Genomic DNA, 19,864 nt, shown 5'->3' with positions numbered 1-19,864 from the left:
TTCAAAACTAAGTTAAACACAATATATAATGCACATCATTCAATTCTAGGGCAAAAGAGAGAGAGAGAAATGGGGTTTAACGTCCCCTCGACACAAACTAGGTCATTTCGGGACTAACATATGGTTTAATTTTTTTTATTTCGATAATTCGCTTGCGCGTAGGGGAGGACCTAGAGAAAACCCACGAGGTTGGACAGGCGACCCTACTCCTTGTCACGTACAACCGGGGAATCGAAACCCTGCCAGTTGACTCAACGACAGAACATATGATACAGCGCGCGCGTGCTAACCATTCGGCCATCCACCCCCCCCCCCTTATTGCAAAAGGCAAAGACATTTTGTTTTATAGGATTAGCATACATTTGAGAAGTGTTCAAAATTTCATTTACATGTAAAAATAATTTAAAGGCGCATTATGTAATATTTAGATAAAAGAGCTGTCCGTTCTTGTTAGTTCAAAAATAAATACCCACTAATGAAAAATGAATATATTGAAAATTTCAGTCAAGTTACTTTATTCTGAGCAAAGTTATGAGTGTTTGAAATTTGAATAAGTCTCAATTGTCAAGTACCATTGCCACAATAGTAAACAAAGTCTCAATTATACATTTTATCATTAAATTCTAAATTGTGAGGGGGTTTTAATCTATAGAATAACTGAGCCATTCGATGACCTAGAGAACTGATTATAAGTTCTTCATGTGAATAAAGGTCTAATTAAAGCGACATTAGGTAAGATTACATAAAGAGCTGACAGGTCTCACTACAATAGTTACAAAATAGATAATGAAAATAGAATGTGCTGAAAATTTCAGTCAAATTACTTAACTCTGAGCCTAGATATCGGTGATACAATTATAGCCTAGCCTTGATTGTCATTACTACCGTTAATATACAAAGTCTTGATTATCCATTTTTACTGTCTTCATTATTGTCTTGGTAGTTAATTAATGTCTAATTAATAATTTATATAACATTTGAAACCAGAAGAAAGACCTACAATAGGCAGATTTAGCTCTTACATAATGCACCTTTAAGTATTTGTTACAGTTGACAGGATTTTTGTATCATAGTCACAAATGACACAGATAGATCTTTGGTTTTCATTAATTTTGTGTATTTTTTTTATATCTTTTTAAAAAAACAACATAAAAAACAACACAACTTTTAACATCCCACATGTGCTAAATGTATACAAAACAAATACACAAACTTGATTAATTATAGATCACACCACAGAAAGACAAGTAAACACCACTCTAATATATAATAAATGTATCAATATAATGTACAAAGTATCAATACACTGTTATCAATATAATGTATCAATACAATGTACAATGTTATCAATACAATGTATCAATATAATGTACAATGTTATCAATACAATGTACAATGTTATCAATACAATGTATCAATACAATGTACAATGTTATCAATACAATTTTATCAATACAATGTATACTGATTAGTCTGAAATGAAATGAAATGGGGTTTAACGTCCTATATTTGTGCACCGGCTGGGCTAATGAAAATGTTCGTACATCATGGAGGAAATTTTGGCCTACATAGCAGCACTACAACCTACTCTTATTTTGAATCCTAACTGTCAGGGGTTCTTTTACGTGTAAATGGGACCTCAGCTTTTCGCCCCATCCTGCCCCACTGACAGGGGGGAAGCACGCAAAAATTCTCCACCAATACCATGAGCAAAACCGAGACCACATGGTTATTGAGCCAGCATCTTATTCACCACAGCGGCTCCTAATGATTAGCGTGAAAAATGGTCATTCATACATCCACATAATATTTGGTCTGAGAAGTGGGCATATTTATTGACTACTCCTTGATTCATTCAATCTTTTATCTTGTCAAATATAAAGTTTGCTTTTGCATTGATGCATTCCTTTTAAAGGAAAAAAATTCATCCTTTCACTTATCAATCAGTCAATTCATTCATTCATTCATTCATTCATTTATAGGACTGTACCCTAAAGTCAGACTGCTGTATGACTTGTGCAACTATCTAAATGTCAAGTATCTGGACAAGTTAAGTTAAAATCAATATGATTTCACAACTAAAAACATTTCTCACAAAGCAACAGAATGTGGTGGCATGCATTCTAATTAAAACTGTTTTGTTCTAGATGGTATTTTCCCTGGGGAAAGAGATTTAATTTGAATGAACTATCTGCCATAGAAAGTAGGACAGAATATCACTCTCATATTTCATTAAACATACATTATGCAAGAGCTAAATCTGCCTAATGCAGGTCTTTCTATAGGCCTGAAATGTTATATAAATTATTAATTAGACACTATACAGGCCATAATCATCTCTGGATGGCATCAGATTTCTCCAATATTACATAGATTAGAACAGTAAAGCCATATCTTAATTTAAGCTAAAAATGGAGGAGCGAGATTTAGCTTCGAACAACCAGTACAGTAGTTGAAATTATTGCACACGTCTTGTCACTCGCTCTTTATCTAAATCTTACATAATGGATCTTTAAACAGATAGATAGCTTAGTTAGAGTCAGATCAAAATTCAAACAGTAAAAAATCTTTTGTTATAGGTTTTATGAGTAATACCTTACAAGAAAAAGTTATTAAAATATATATAATACTTATAAAGGTGATTGACTGATGTGGCTTCAAATCTATAATCAGTGGCTTATTTCATTGTTCACAGATTATATCAAAATGAAATGAAATGAAATAGGGATTTAATGTTATATATTTTGCTACAATAAAATATAACAAACCTGTCTTTAGCGATAAGATCTTCGTTTTTAATCAAATACTAAGTAAAAACGGAAGAATTTGTGACAGGAAATTTGAATAGAAGGCAGAGTTTATTGAAGTCAGGTTTCATCAATGAAATTGATTAGTCTGAAGAGTGTTAAAAATAGAGAGGATTTAACTCAAATCGACACAAACTAGGTCATTTCGGGACTAACATGGTTCAATTTTATTTCAATAATTCACATGTGCGTAGGGGTCTTTAGCAGTGGGAGGAAACCGGAGGATCCGGAGAAAAAATCCATGAGATTGGATAGGCGACCCTTATCCTTGTCACGCACAAATGGGGAATCGAAACCACACCACTTGACTCAATGAAAACCTCGTGAAGCACAAATGGGGTATTTGGGTTGTTAGTTAACAGATTTTCATATTCTACATGCCATTCACCAACTTCATAAAAGAGAGAGAGAGAAATGGGGTTTAACGTCCACTCGACACAAACTAGTTCATTTCGGGACTACATAATTCGCTTGCGCGTAGGGGTCTTTAGCAGTGGAAGGAAACCGGAGGACCCGGAGAAAACCCACGAGGTTGGACAGGTGACCCTACTCCTTGTCACGTACAACCAGGGATTCGAAACAACCACGCCAGTCAACTCAATGACAGACTTTATGATACAGCGCGCGCACACTAACCATTCAGCCATCCAACCCCCCTAACTTCATAAAAATTTGGAAGGTAGATTAAGAATACAATTGTCAATGAGAGAGAGAGAGAGCGAGAGAGAGAGAGAGAGATGGGTTTAACATTCCACTCGACACAAACTAGGTCATTTCGGGACTAAGATATTGTTCAATTTTATTTCAATAATTCATTTGCGCGTAGGGGTCTTTAGGAGTGAGAGGAAACCGGAGGACCCAACGAAAACTCACGAGGTTGGACAGGTGACCCTACTCCTTGTCACATAAAACCGGGGAATCAAAACCACCCCGGTTGACTTAATGACAGACCTTATGATGCAGCGCACACACGCTAACCATTCAGCCATCCCACCCTTCCCAATTGTCAATGAGATCTGAGATTACAGTCTAGCATTGGCACTACAAACAACAAACTAAGATGCAAGTCTCTGAAAGGTCATTAATATTAATAACTACAAATTAGAACTTTTTATCTAAAATCTATCTATATGTAATTTTCATTATGAACTTAAAAACTAAACAAAGCAAATGAAAATATAAAAATCAAACAGAATTATTATTAATTTATTTTCTTGAAAAGACCAACAGAATTGAAATGATGAGTTCAAACCATGCAGGAATGCATGAAAATACAAAGCTATAATATAATACAAGTAAAATGAACAGCACCACATTGATTTAGGTCAAAATAAAGCTCTGAATTAGGGTCTTACTATTCACTTACCATCTTCTATATTATTTAAATTTTGAATGTAATGTGTAGAATATACACGTCTACAACATATCCTTCATTGATGGTCACCTTTATGCAATATTCACAAAAAAACGTTCATTAATCTTTAAAGTCAATCAATGATTAGGGGGACTGTTGAATTGGGTTGATGAAGCAAGTTCTATACAATTAAAATATTCGTCAGTCAAACAAAGGGAATCTGCACCTTTTGTTTCTGAATGCACTTGTCGACAAAACTGGTTATTTGTTGACAAAGGATTTATCTGCGCGAGTAAAATTTTGGATGAAAATAGATCTTGCAAAACAAATCGACACATAAATTGTTTCAATGGCATTAAGTAAATGAACTTGAAATACACAGGTCATAATACATAAATACAATCTGATTAAAATACAGATCTATATTTCACTTTGTTTTTTATACTTTGGATGGCTATCACTGCATGAAGATCTGACAAGTTGTAGTGGGATGTAGCGTCAGGGTTGATACAAGCAACTTTTGACCCTACATGTATGACATCAGACTTTTGATTAACCAATCAGGGTCAATGTTTCTACTGGGACACCCACAGTTCCATGCACAGCATGCCAAGAACTCGCTACAACAAAAACTGTTTCATTGGTTAATCCCTCACATCAACCAGAACGCGGGTTATATAACAACTCTTCGAGATCCTATAACGAAATAGGATCTGTGTTTCAAACAGATTGACAATTACTGCTTATTATTTAGCGATGTTTCCACTAGGTCTTCATCAAAAAGACTAAGAAGAAACCTAGTCGAAAAGTCAATGAATAATGAGCAGTAAATGTATTCCATAGAACTGTGACCTGTATAAATCAACACATGAAACTTATCCAAATCAAATTTTATTTTTGACCCAAATCAAATCTTATTTTCGACCCAAATCAAATAGGTAGTGTTCTTTTGAAGTAACATATTACATAACTAATGAATAATAATTATTTAACATCATGCTTTCTAATGCACGGTTAAAAATATTATCTAAGGTTTATTACCACAATTACTTCCGTTTGTTTACTGGTTGTGGGAGTTTCATTCTGAAATAGTTCACAATATAACTACTCATATCCTATAAATAATGTATCAATAGGACATTATGTAACCTTTATGTTAGTAAATGTAAGGAAATGAAATTAAATGAAATGGGATTTAACGTCCTACTGAGCTGATAAAGACATTCAGACGCTGAAGTTAAGCTGGATTACAATCACTGGCGATTGCTAAGCTAGCGTAAATTTGTTGTTGGAACGCCATTGTGGGGAGATAAACCAGTAAAAGAATCCCGTAACAACTATACCCTCTGTTGTGCTCACTAGGTTTTTGACAAAGAGTGGGTAACTGTGGAACAGAATATCAAAGACCACTGAATATCGAACGGCGAACGGCGAAAATCTACCTGTTGAAATTTACCTGTGGCAGGTAACATTGACATTCGGGATCGTGTTATACTTATGGAAAGGATATTTTGACATAATTACTTGCATTATTTAAAAAATTTATGAAGCTTTTCCGGTGACCTTTAAATATTTATTTTTTAAAATTTATTTGTTTCATTATTATTTGTGGAAGTATCATTTGTGGAAGTATTATTTGCTAGAGGAGATATAAATGTAAATGTGGGATTAAATTTCAATATGTACATCTGTCTTCTTTGATTGGCATTTAGTAACTGAACATATTAACACAAGGTACAGTTTTATGGATACACAATTACTGAGTTTAATACTAAGCGACGTTTCGACAAGGATCTCTTGTCTTTATCAAGCAAATGATACGTGTATGTGAATAGTAGGAAAATATATACAGAATATGCATCAAAATAACAATCAAATACAATTGTTATTTTTGTTGCATATTCTGTTATTTTTGTTGCATATTCTGTATATATTTGCCTACTATTCACATACACGTATCATTTGCTTGATAAAGACGAGAGATCCTTGTCGAAACTTCGCTTAGTATTAAACTCAGTAATTGTGTATCCATAAAATTGTACCTTATGTACATCTGTTGTCGAACCAATTTTAAATGAAGGAAACGTGAAAAAATAAAAGTTGAAGTGTCACTGACATTTAATAAACGTTTCTTAGTTCTTTTTTAAATCTGTCTGTAAACTTGATTCTTAAAGGGGAAATCCCAAATTCTACAAGCATTGACACAAGTTTGTTTAAGTATAGAAATCAAGTGCCAATTTGTTAACATACAGCTGAATAGCTCTTCTAAAGGTTCCAATTTAAAATATTGAGATGTTCCTAAGTGCCCGCTAGATTTTCTTAACAGGGTTACGTAACTCTATAACTTTATGGGTGAGCTTGTAATGATCAATAATCACCATAACTTATTAAAGCATATTGACTTGACACTTTGAGGTAGGGTAGGCACTTATCACCATAAAACATAGGGAAACAAATCAGTGAGAACATAGGGAAACAAATCAGTGTAACCTCACTTATCGCAAGGAGGCATATACCTCCGCCGTTCACAAGCCCAGCAATTTCTTTAAGTTTTATTATCAATCATACTAAAATTTGGGTACATGTAGCCTATCTAAGAAATCTGAAACAAAATGATTAAGGGCTAGTTCAAGGGCTTCCTATGTCTTGGAATGTTAAAAGATATTCTTATAATCATTTAAAAGCATCTAGTAACTGGATAGAGCAATAAACCATAACACATACTTATGGAAGAACAATTATTGATTTATTTAGGTGACGTATTCTCTCATTGTTTTCAAGCAAGTGTAATAGAGGATACTGCCAGATTTTAATATTAATGATGATAATAATCCTTTCGAGGCATTTAAAAAGATTGATAGAGAGAGAGAGGGAGAGAAATGGGGTTTAACATCCACTCAACACAAACTAGGTCATTTTGGGACTAACAAATGGTTTTTAATTTTATTTCAATAATTGCGCGTAGGGGTCTTTAGCAATGGGAGGAAACCAGAAGACCCAGAGAAAACCCACGAGGTTAGACAGACTACCCTACTTCTTGTCACGTACAACCCGCCAGTTGACTCAATGAAAGACCTTATAATACAGCGTGCACGTGCTAACCATTCGGCCATCCACCCCCCCCCCCCCCCTAAACACTGAGAGAATACTAATCAAAATGTCACCCAAATAAATGAGAAATTGTTTAGTTTATACACAAATATCTTTGATTTTATCATATAAATTATGCTTACCTCTTGTGATTTTGTATCTCTTCCTCTATGTGACATTATGCTAACAGATTACATATAGGCTGAAATAAAGAAATAAACAAAATCTAATTTCAATCACAATTAAAAAAATATATATTTCATTTAAACAATATAAATAGTGATAGAACAATTTAACTTCTATAAGAAAGCAATTGTGTCTTGAAATCATGTATGATTTCACACGATAACATTTCCTGAAGGAACTTGTTAATTAGTCAACCAATTCATCTTTAAACCATTTAAAAAATAACTGCCTAGAACCTACAGGGATTATAATAAGTCAAAGAGGATTAAAAGTATTTGTATATATACAATGTATATATAAAATCACACCAATCAACTAAATCTTCTATTTCCTGGTACAAGCTAAATATAGACTGAATCAAATACAATTATCACAATGATTAGATACACTGAAACAAACAATCCAGTTAGTCCTTACTGATTGTATTATGATAAAGATATTTTATTACTTAATAGTTTGTCACATGGCTGGACAAGATCAGATGTCCTTCGATTAGAGTGAAATATCAGGGTTTATATAAATTTATACACATGTAGCACCAAAATCGTTATCATGTGACAATGATTCATAGAATAGGCAATGTTGAGCTGTGAGGAGGTCATAATGACATCTTTGTTCTAGAGGGGGTTTTCCCCATTTTCTATAAATAGATTGGAGTTATAATCTGGCAGTTGTAATTAGCAGAATAAATCTTGAAATGTGGACTAAGACAAATCAAATGGGGCACTAACGTCCTACTTTCCTGCACCAACTGGGCTAATGAAGAAAGACATACTATACACCATGTAATGTACTAGGAGGTACATTTTGCCCAGACAGCGGTTAGTGCTAAATGATAAGGCCAGCTCAATGCTTACCCTAACCATAACCTACAATCTTGCCAACAATTACGAGCCAACTCAGCCTTAACATATAGATTTAGCCCCAGACAGCAGCATTTCCACATACTCTTCTTTAAACAGAAATTCCAAATTCAAAAGATATGGGTAAAACCACACAGGAAATTCTTGATGAATCAGTCACAGGACTTCCTGATTAATAAGACAACTACTCACTCACTGAGACACACAGTACCAAACTCACTAACGTGACTCAAACAAGTGCAAGATAATAAATAGACCATCACTATTCATACCTAACTTCGCATTCCCTTCTGTACTAAGAGAGAGAAATGGGGTTTAACGTCCACTCGACACACACTAGGTCATTATGGGACTAACATATGGTTAAATTTTAGTTCATTACTCCAATTGGGCGTAGGTTTCTTTAGCAGTGGGAGGTAACCAGGACCTGGAGAAAACACACAAGGCTGGACAGATGACCCTACTCCTTGTCACGTAGAACCGGTGAATCGAAACCACGACACTTGACTAAATGATAGACGGTATGATGCAACGCACAGGCGTTAACCATTTGCCCACCCAACCCCTTCCTTACTATGAATGTCAGATACAGTGGACTCTGTACGGGATCGTTACAATATTTTGGTTCACACAGCGTGTCGGAATACCGAGCTTTCTCCAAAACCGGAAATACTGTAACTTCGAAAACCGGAAGTATTTTTATATTGTAGCTTCGAATCACCAGAATGCTATTCCCTTTAAAAATGATAAACCTTTCTGTACTTTCAAAATTTTATTACATTAAATAATTAACAATAACAATACATGCGTGCAATACTGCAGTTCAAATTATCGGCAAACTTCTGTTTAAATTCATCTTTACGCTTTAATATGTCTGGCACTGTAGCCCGGCCAATTGAATACTTAACGGCTAATTCCTTCTGCGCAGGTCGTGGAACTTTCTCGAAATCTGCTATAAGTTGCCGCTTTACATCTAATGTCAAATCTGTTCAGGCACGCTTTGCAGGACGTTCAGACATTTTGAATACAATAATGTATAATGATTCTTCAATCGCGGCAATTTTTATATAATGTCGCGGTATTTGACATGAGTAACTAAAATCAAATACCACTCTTACAAGAGATTATAAATTGTAAAATAATCAACAAAGAATTCATAACATTATCAAAGTAATCAACACAGACCGGCGCTTGCGAGTTTTAATCTCACCGATAATTGATTGGTGATTGCTTGTTAATCTTTTCTGGCTTCACACCCATTGAGTTTTAATCTCACCGATAATTGGATGCTTCACACCCACCGTTTGAAATACGGATTATACGGTGTCGATTCAATGGAAATTATGTGACGGGACAGCTGATTGATGTCGGAATCCGGAACATACAGAATCCGGATTTACCAGCGATTTTTTGGCTGAAGTAATAAGGAAATAAATCGGGACATGAAAATCATGTCGGATGTCACAGCAATCCGGAGTGATCAGACTTCAGATGTGACAGAGTCCACTGTACATGTAATTGTTTCTCTAATCATAATATCATCTGTATATCAATTCATTTGTCCTATATCAAATATAACCTTTTGATTAATTAAATGAGAATTAACATTTTTTTTCTTTGTAACTTGGACTAGTATCTAGAAATGAAATAGGGTCTAACATCATACTGTTCTGTTCCTACTGGGCTAATGAAGATGGGCATATGCCATACAGTGTGCTATGAGGTAATTCCATGCCCGCTAATTTTTGTCAGAAAACATTGTTCGGCCAACAAATGTCAGCCAGGTCTGCGTCGGGCAATATGCTACGACTTGTTTTCAGATATATAGTATCTGTACAATATTGAATAGATAGAAAAAATAAAAATAGCAACACGAAAGAGAGAGAAATGGGATTTAATATCTACCCAAAACAAAAGGGTCATTTTGGGACAAACATATGGTTCAATTGTATTTCAATAATTTGCTTGCAACTGGAGGACCTGGAGAAAACCAACGAGGTCAGACAGGCAATCATACTTCTTATCAGGGCTGTTGGTAATTTTTCACAGTTGAGTAGGACCACTGCTAATCAAAAAGTCCAATTTTGCTAAAATTGATTAGCAAATTTAAAAATTGATTAACAGTTTTTCAGTTTCAACATAAACACCTATACATGTATAACAAGATATTTCTTTAAATCATAACAAATGATTAGATTTCATTTTTAGATGTTTTTAGCACTGTTACAGGTAGCTGTGACAGTTTGTGAAGTTGACTTTCCGTTAGGTCTTATGTTACTATTTTTGTTCAGTTGGACACACACGGAAGTTATCGAATAAGCTCAATTAACTAGACACACGCGATCTAAACAATAATATTTTACTTTGATTTCTCATTTTACAATTAATTTTTTTATATTTTCTTTACAATACGTGGGGGATACACTGGATTTATTTTGTTCAAATTGAATAGTGATATTTTTTTTAAAAATTGATATGTCTCGCAACTTGAGTGGTACAACTTGGTTCCTTATTTCCAGTTTAATAGTCCTTATTGATAGAGTTATGTCCCTGTATTATATAGTATAATTAATTGTGTCTGGGTAGTTCGAGAAGAAAATGTCACACAGAGAAATCAGTTTTGTTCACAAAATTTTATTTGGCATTAGACACATTGAAACTGTTGAGAAATCCTTCTAGTCTTCAAAATGTGGATAAATCTTCATGTTAATAGCAACGGACAAAATATGTATCGCAAATTGCGCTGTGATACTGAATGTTGCCAACCCTGCTTCTTATAAAGTTTAACCTGGGAATCAAAACCATATCACATGACTCTACGAAAGACCTTATTTTACTCTTTATTATTTATTTTTGCTGGTCATGACAAATATCATACTTTCAGATAAAACTAAGTTTTGTGAGTTGAGCAGATTATTCATGTAGAAAGAACAGCTGTCTAGTCGATTAGATGGGACATAAAAAAAAACTGAGGACCCGTGTATACATTGGTGTGCATGTGAAATAACCCTTATCAGTTGAAATTCGATATACATGTAAGAGTAGGCCATAGTGCCGCTGCCCAAGCAAAATTTCCCTCATAGCACCCTGTATTGCATATGCCTATCTTCATTAACACAGTTGGAGCAGAACAGTAGGACGTTAAACCCCATTTCATTTCATTTCATTTACATTCTACCATGAAAACATACAATCGAAACTAGAAATTCAAATTGACATGTAATAATCTCAATTGCCTTATGCCTTACAAAGAAATACAGAAATGGTGTTATTCAGGCAAACTTATCTTCCAAACAAAGATCAATAGACTAAAATAAAAGATAAAACAAACAAAAAAAAGTCAAGAAAATGCAAGTCTCAAATCATACAATATCTATATACTATAAATCTTATTTCTTACTTTGGCATAGTTATAGAGGTCAGAATAAAAATTAAGCCTGTAGAATACAGTTTAAACTGTTCGATACATATAAACAGTTGTAAACCCAACACTCATAATCTAATCTAGACAGACTAATTTAAACTATGGGACAGTAGAACCTCAATAGTTTTCTATGATTCTCGACGAATTTGAACAGTATCCCAAGAATGGTTTGAAATTAAACATTAAATACAGAAACTCCTGCTAAAACAGCACAACTACATGTTATCTCATGAGTTGTAGAGTGATACCTAATATAATATTCACAGAACCGCTAGCTCAAATATTACATTTCTTTTCTATACATGTACAATACCTAGAGAACCATGTGTTAGTCACAAAATAACCTACATACAGTATCAATGAATTATCAATACTCCTTTGGTTTTCCTTTTCTGCATACAATATATGTCTATAGAACCATATGTTAGTCCCATATTGGTTAATGTATAGTAAAGAAGAGTTGCTAAGTAGCATCTAGTTGTTTGGCTGGGACAAAAAACTGTGGCCATGTTTTCAGATTGTCGTGCACATAAAAGAACCCTTGAAAACTGGAATTTGAAGATGAGTAGGTGAAATACCACTGTCCAGGCAAAATGTCTCTCGTAGTAGCTATAAATGCATGGTGCATTTGCCTGTACCACGTTAAGCCCCATTTCATTTCATTTCATAACACGAACAATACATACCAACAGAACTAAGTTAATCCTCTAAATACAAGTCAAGTGATTCTTCAATTGGGGCCCTATGTACAGGTTGTCATGCACGTTAAAGAACCCTTGACAGCTGTCCAGGCAAAATGACACTCATAATGCATGGAGCATACCTGTCTTTATTAGCCTGTACCATGTTAAGCCCACTTATTTAATTTCATTTCCTAGTTAGACAATTTTTTTTATAACATTAAATACTAACAATACGTACCAACAGAACTAAGTGTATTCCTCTAAACACAAGCGAAGTGATTCTTCAACTGAATATCCAAGGTTTACATACCTATCCATACATAATACTAAACATTGTTATCCCAATTTACTTTTATAAATAAAATTCCTTGTCAACAATGATAACCTTAAAGACAACAGCCACTTCCTTAACTCAATTCATCACTATTTAAATATACTATATAATTATATAACACAATCTGTTGTATTAATTCAACTACATGTACAATGTATGCACCATTTTCTCTTCCCATTATTTTATTATTTAAAACAGTTTTCTAAAAGTTTTATGAATGTAAACAACATGCCTCAAACATCATAGTAAAATACACACCATTCAGGTTTCTTTTATAAATGGATATGCTGGCCACTCAATTGTACATATTCAGTAAAAAAACGTGTTCAGGACAATCATGTTTTATCCTTTTAGGTGAAAAACAAATAAAAATTTTCTTCATGTTAATTCTATCGTGAAATAAAAATAACTGGACAAATGTCCTCACAACAAAAGCGGGAGCCACCATTTTAAACAAAAAAATGGAGCGCAATTTCTTGTCAAAACAAACTCATTGACAATTTCATAAGATTAAACTCCATCGTTTTATTGAACTTACACAAACACCTTCCCAACTATTTTTATAGACTGTCGTTACCAGAGTGGATTAGCGAGGTTGCGTTAAACTTTACCTAAGCTTTAGGGAACCTGTATCGCATGGTAGGAAAAACCACACACAGCTTCCTATCTGTTGCTTTAACAGTGACTTCTCTCGTAAACAACTTCCATCACAACAAGTGACTTCATCCTGGGTCAAACACCTTTCTAAAAGTACATGACCGATATCATGAATCATTGAATCACGTAATTTTTAGAACGAACCAAGAAAATCAGGACCCTATTAAACAGCACGCTCATACATAAGAATTTATGAAATCTAACTCAACTTTAGCTTTTAAAATCAATTTTCAGACTTATTTTCCAATAACTGTATTTTTGCTTTAAAAAAATATAATATTCATTTGTGCTTTAAAAAACATATAATGTTCATTTGTGCTCTTAAAATTCAGTTGGCATTTCTTTCATTCACAGATATTTTTTGATGAAAAATCTCACAATCAAATTTCTCAGTATTATCGGAAGATTCTGATAAATTCTTCCAATAAAAAAGGATATACTGCATTTATTTAGAAAGTGCACAAGAGCTCAAATTTTCAATCTCAATAAAGTTATTCTTTATGGTGTTTGAGTATATTAATTGTTCATCTCATCTGTTGGGATTCCGAGATGACAAATGAATGTCTAGGGAATAACATTTATATGTGCTTTCTTTATTAACAACAGACTTTAGTTTTGCCATATTTCTACAAAATTTGCCTGTTCTATGAACAAACAAATATAGTTCTGATGCAATATGTATATAATGATCTATAAATAGTACTGACATGAGTGAACAAAACTGAAACTTTGACTCATCAATCGGGTGATACATATATACTGTTACACGTTTCTTTAAAGATGCTTTATGTAAGAGAGCTAAATCCACCTATTGCAGGTTTATATCTAGACCATCCAATTGCTGAGATTTAAATGGATTGAAACACGATCGCCATTTAATAACTGGAAAATGGTGAATCCTGTAGACGTGGTACAAGGGTTAATCAGCGAACTGGATGTATGAGATGTGTTGTTGACGTTTGGGAAAGTAGGACGAGGGGAAATGTGTAGGGAGTGAAGTGCTGTAAAGGGATAGTTAGATGTATTATGAATGGTTAGAGTGGCTGTGGTGTTACGGTGAAATATTATGCCGCCACCGTAACACCACAGCTTTATGATTTGTTAGACAGGAGTGATGTAATGGGTGTCAACAACTGGGTATGCTGGTACCGTCGCAACGTAGCCGTGAAATATATATATTGTGGGGGGGAAGGGCGGAAACGGAAAAATATACAATGTTGACAGTATGTGCCAGGCATGAGGCTGCGCAGACCGAGCGGCAGCTCGATACGGAGTGTGTGGGAGGGTCACCCTCATAAAAAATTTTTTTTTTAAATTTCAGTTTTCTGTAAGCAGTGAAAACACTATTTTGGCATTGTTTGCGGGGTTACACCTAAAAATCACATTAATACACCTATTGCACGATATTGTGAAACTAGCTGACGAAGACAGCTCGGGCGGCGATTGTTCGACTCGGGGCTGCTCTGTCAGTATCTAACAAACGCATTTAGTTCGCGTACAACTTTTAAAAACCGAATGTCAGTATGGTATTTCTCACATAATTGGTTATCGCAAAAACAGAGTAAACTGAAAGCGAGTAATCTCGACTCAAACCTATAGTCTATAGCCTACTTACTACACTCGTCACTAGGCTTCCTATATTATTGTTTGTGGACGATTTACTACTCAGTGATAAGCCTGCGCCGCAAAAAGAGGTCTCGCCTTTTATTATTAGTATAATGACTTCCTCATGTGCGGCAGGTTAGCTATGGATAAGTTCATACAAGGTCAATAAATCCGCGGTCACTTCGGGTCACACTGTTGAGAAAATAAACCGATGGGTTTGTTTAGTAGCAAATCGAGCGTGAATCAACTGAGTTTGTACTGAAAAATTTTTGAGTGATATGTATGAACTGTCTTCACACATTCGGTTTATAATTAGCGATACACAGGTACAGTGGCAAGTGTTGTACTTCACAGACTGTTTACCTCCGAACTACCTCCGCACGAAATCCCCGATTTGGGTACTTGTTAAAAAAAAAAGAAATAGTACCTGTGCGCATGCCAGTAAAAAAAAACTAAGAGTTCGCGCATAAAAATGCCCGAACGTACCAGGCGCCAGGTCATCAAGACAGTCTCAATTGTCAAGTCCTGTTGCTACTATAATATATAAATCTATGGTACATCTTTAAACAGAATTAAGTAATTTAATCGAGATTTTCAATATATTCATTGTTCATTATCTTTTTTTTGGGAACTATTAGTATTATAATAGCTTTAACGGACAGCTTTTTCTCTAAATTTTCAATATATCCATTTTTCATTATCTTTTTTTGAAATATTAGTATTATAATATCTTTAACGGCCAGCTCTTTATCTAAATCTTATAAAATGCATCTTTAATTGTACTCAATTGCCAAAATACCTAAATTGATAAGAATATCAAGAACTCCTAAATAACTAAAGATAAAATAGGAGATGAAATACAACCACTCATATTGAAGGATACCACACAGGTATGTAATAGTATACAATAAAACAGTGTTGCATTATTGCACATAAAAGGTGTGTTAATCGGCGCTGCCCTCTACCTGACATCAGGTCTAAATGACCAGACTGGTTTGACCTTATAATTATATATCTTCAACCAGGAAGTAAAACCTTCTAACAATATACTCAAATTTTTATACACAGCAATATGCACTGTTAGTATTATTTTAACACGACTAAGCATAATTTTTGACAGTATATTTCATGCATATTTTTGGCTATTTTTCAACCTTTACATTATGTGGGGCTCGGTCAACGGGTCGTAACACACTACATAACCTTTTCGTGGGACCAGGTTATTTTATTATAAGAATAGTCTACGATATAAATGGGCACAGTAAGCTAGTGATCATAGTGACCTGTAACAAAAGGGTTAATAGTCAGTGCAGAGAGAACGCACCTCACTCAAATAATTACACAAAACAAACCTTTGGACAGGACTCAATATATAGGCACCACAAACAACAAATGCACATATCAGATCAAGTCAGATCTGGCACAATTAATTCCTATCTTGTAAATTAACAATGAATATTGTACAAAAGTGTCCTTCTTTCCTATTCCACCTTTTGCATGGCGTGTTCTGTTAAACAAACCTATGGACGAGATACAATATACGGACACCACAAACAACAAATTCACATATCAGATCAAGTGAATGGATCACGTCAAATCTGGCATAAATTGACTGATGTGACGAGTGTATCTGTTGTCACTCGTCACATCAGTCAGTTATATAGAGGTATGACTCGTGTTTTCCTTTGGCATTCGTCACTTCCGATTCAGGAAACCTGTATTACTCGCTATCATAGCAATGATCTCTGTGTTAAAATTATATTTGGAATGTGTTTAACCAGCTCTATCACATATGTGATAATGACTGGCACCAATATTGTCCTTTAAGGGTTGTTTCCAACATGTACAATGGACCTCTTTTTCTGTTCTATCCTAACAACTAGATACTCTTCCTTGCCAGACCCTCAATCCTGGACCCTTGACAAGAGGAAACCACACAGGAACATTCTGATTAACTTTCTTGACCAACACAGGGATCGAACCCCAGACATTCTGGTTACTGAGCTAGCGTCTTATCCATTGATAAATCATGAACAAAGATCTATTCAGTCTTAATATTCGTTCCTACCAATACAGGAAATATTACATAACAAAATAACCGTTTGTCAGTTCAGAATCAATTACCAATTGACTGTCTGGGTCATATATACATAAACTACAAATAAAATATTCTGAATGGTTGCGGTTAATGATGAAGTGTCTTGTCGCTTTGAGTATAAAAAGTCCCAATTCTAAATTAGGATCATTTGTTGATGGTGTGTACGTATTATTGAGAAAACCTTCAGTTCTTACTACACCATGCCAAGACATAAATAGTTATCAATGCAACATGTAGATCAACTGGTGGGATTCTATTAATGACAGCATTTCAAAAATGTTGTTGAAAGAAAGACTTATTATAGTTGTTATCAGAAGCATCTGTTGAAGCTTAACTCAAGCAAAAAAAGACCTGTTTCAAATTCATGTTAACAATGAAACCCAAAAAACAACACAAACTAAGTTTTGTTATATTCTAGTAAATAAAATGTCCTTCACATTTTTTCTGAATGCTTAAAGGAGTATTCTTTCAAAGATAACGAGGTCGTCTATTCCACATCTTTTTGAAATTATCCAGCTTTACTTTAAGTCATCATATCCAGCCCCTTTCAGATTACCGTATACTAAAAAAAATACCGAGCTTTATATCCATGCATTTAGACCTTTCAGATAGGATTTTCTTGCACTGTTTACTGTAAATACAGGAGATGACCACCATCAAGATCGATCCCGTTATTTCTATTACATCTTTCATATAAAACAGTCATTGTTTTGGTTTTCATTTTGAGTGACGCCTGTATCATTAAATTTTTTCAATTGCATTTAGTAATTGAACTGGAATATACAGGTCACAATTCTATGGAATACAACTACTGCTTATTTCTGCACATTACATCCCTTGTCAGGGATGCAGGACGGAGGGCCTGACAAGGACAGCTTATAGTTCTTCGGATGAGACGAAAAACCAAGGTCCCGTGTATATATTGGAATGCATGTAAAAGATCCCCTGGCAGTTGGAATTCGATATAAGAGTAGATAATAGTGCTGCTGCCCGTAAGGTATAGAGTCAGTATAATATAGACTACAGAGTTACTAAGAAGATACTGCAATTCCTCCAAAACAAGCTAATGAGTTTGGAATTGAATATGGTTATTCTGGTCATAAGGATATTATAGATATGTATTAGGTAATAATTATTTTAAGAGCAAGAGAGAAATGGGGTTTATCGTCCACTCGACACAATTCGGACTAACATATGGTTCAATTTTATTTCAATAATTTGCTCATGAGTAGGGGTCTTTAAAAGTGGGAGGAAACCATATGAACTGAAGACAACAAACGAGGTTGGACAGGTGACCCTACGCCTTGTCACTTACAAGAAAAGCTGGGAATCAAAACCACATCAGCTGACTCAATGACAGACCTTATGATTTAAACACACAATCGGCCACCACCCAATAATTTTTTTAAATCTGATCAAAATTTTTTGTTAATGAGTTCTGACCACAGAACTGTACAGTACCTAGAAAAACAGGAAGTCAATGACATGTGACAAGTAAGCAAAAAGAAAAAAACTGAGCATAAGATCTTCAAGTTATAAACAGACTTTATTTTACCTGTGATAAGTCGCATTTGGCAAAAGATCAAAGACGGTTTCGCGAACCTCAGAATTTAATTAGAGAAAGATATTTTTTTCGGGAGTGCAGGACATTAACCAGGTCACTGAGAGATTAGTAAGGTTTACAGGAACGTGCTGTCATCAAGTACGGAAGTTATTAACAAATAAACAACAAAATGTTGTTGTTGTCAGAAATCACTTAAACAACCATCCAAATCATTCTTGTTTTTGGCTTCTATGCTGCATTTTACAAATAACAATTATTATTGCTATTATTCTTGGGTAATACACATAACAAAGCAATTTTTTTAAGTTACAAAAATTTAGTGAAATGACGTTTGAAGCATGTAAAACAGGAGCTAGATTCTGGAAACGTTTTCTACTCAAACAAATTTTCATGTGAAATTGCAGGCACTTCAACAACACTCAAAATCGATTTTAAAAACATATAAATAAACTTGTTCAAACTAAAAATGAACAACACTTTACTTAATAGGAAACAAATTTAAGCTTCCTCCTGCTTTTTTAAATTTAAGTTTCCCTTTCATTTACAAAAAAACAAAAAAAAAAGATTAAATTTTCTGTACCATACCAATATCCATAAATTTTATCTATCATATCCATGAGTGAAAAGTTTCTTGGTTTACTTTATATAACCGTGTTCTTTTATACAATAAATTGGGTCTAAATCAATATCAATTAATAACTCAAGGATAAAATCAGTTGGGGTGACTCAGCCTTTCTAATGTATGAACCTGATAATTTCATATCCAATTACAATTTGATCACAAAATTGTACAAATAAAGAGAAAAAACTATGTTAAATATTTACATGAGGCCAAAACAATTTTTTTTTTTTTTTTGTGTTCAGGCTAAGAGTAAACTGACCACTTAAATTGTAATTGTAAGAAGAAAATTATTTCATGAAAGGGATATAACTAGCAGTGGATAATAAAGTAAAATGGCAATTCAGTATTTTTCCTATAATTTCTGATTAATTGTAAAAGAGCTGTTGTATAAAGTGGGAGAGGTTATTCCCATTAAGATTTAGGACTGATTAAAGCCTCACATGAGGAGGCTCAGCCAAGGCCAATCACTTAGGAGATAAACACTTCCTGCTTCGAATTTAAAGGGGTTTTATTGACCATATAACCATGCTTGAACGATCAGAATATAAGACAGGGTTTTATTTAATTTATGACCGAT

General features: G+C 34.2%; 1 protein-coding gene across 1 annotated transcript in view; it reads right to left on the bottom strand.

Annotated features, from left to right (window-relative positions):
• Positions 1 to 19,864, bottom strand: part of LOC126832645 (anion exchange protein 2) — a 96,189-nt gene that overhangs the window by 23,272 nt on the left and 53,053 nt on the right. The window contains exons 3-4 of the mRNA XM_056103252.1: positions 7,395 to 7,453; positions 5,203 to 5,244 (exon numbers count right to left, since the gene is read on the bottom strand). Of these exons, the coding sequence (XP_055959227.1) occupies positions 5,203 to 5,244; positions 7,395 to 7,430 (78 nt within the window). The 5' untranslated portion in view covers positions 7,431 to 7,453. The remainder of the gene's footprint in view (positions 1 to 5,202; positions 5,245 to 7,394; positions 7,454 to 19,864) is intronic.

Source organism: Patella vulgata, chromosome 9 (assembly GCF_932274485.2).
Source record: "Patella vulgata chromosome 9, xgPatVulg1.2, whole genome shotgun sequence".
Classification (NCBI taxonomy): Eukaryota; Metazoa; Mollusca; class Gastropoda; family Patellidae; genus Patella; species Patella vulgata.
Note: the sequence above shows the minus strand (reverse complement) of the source record. Positions and strands in the feature narration are given on the sequence as shown.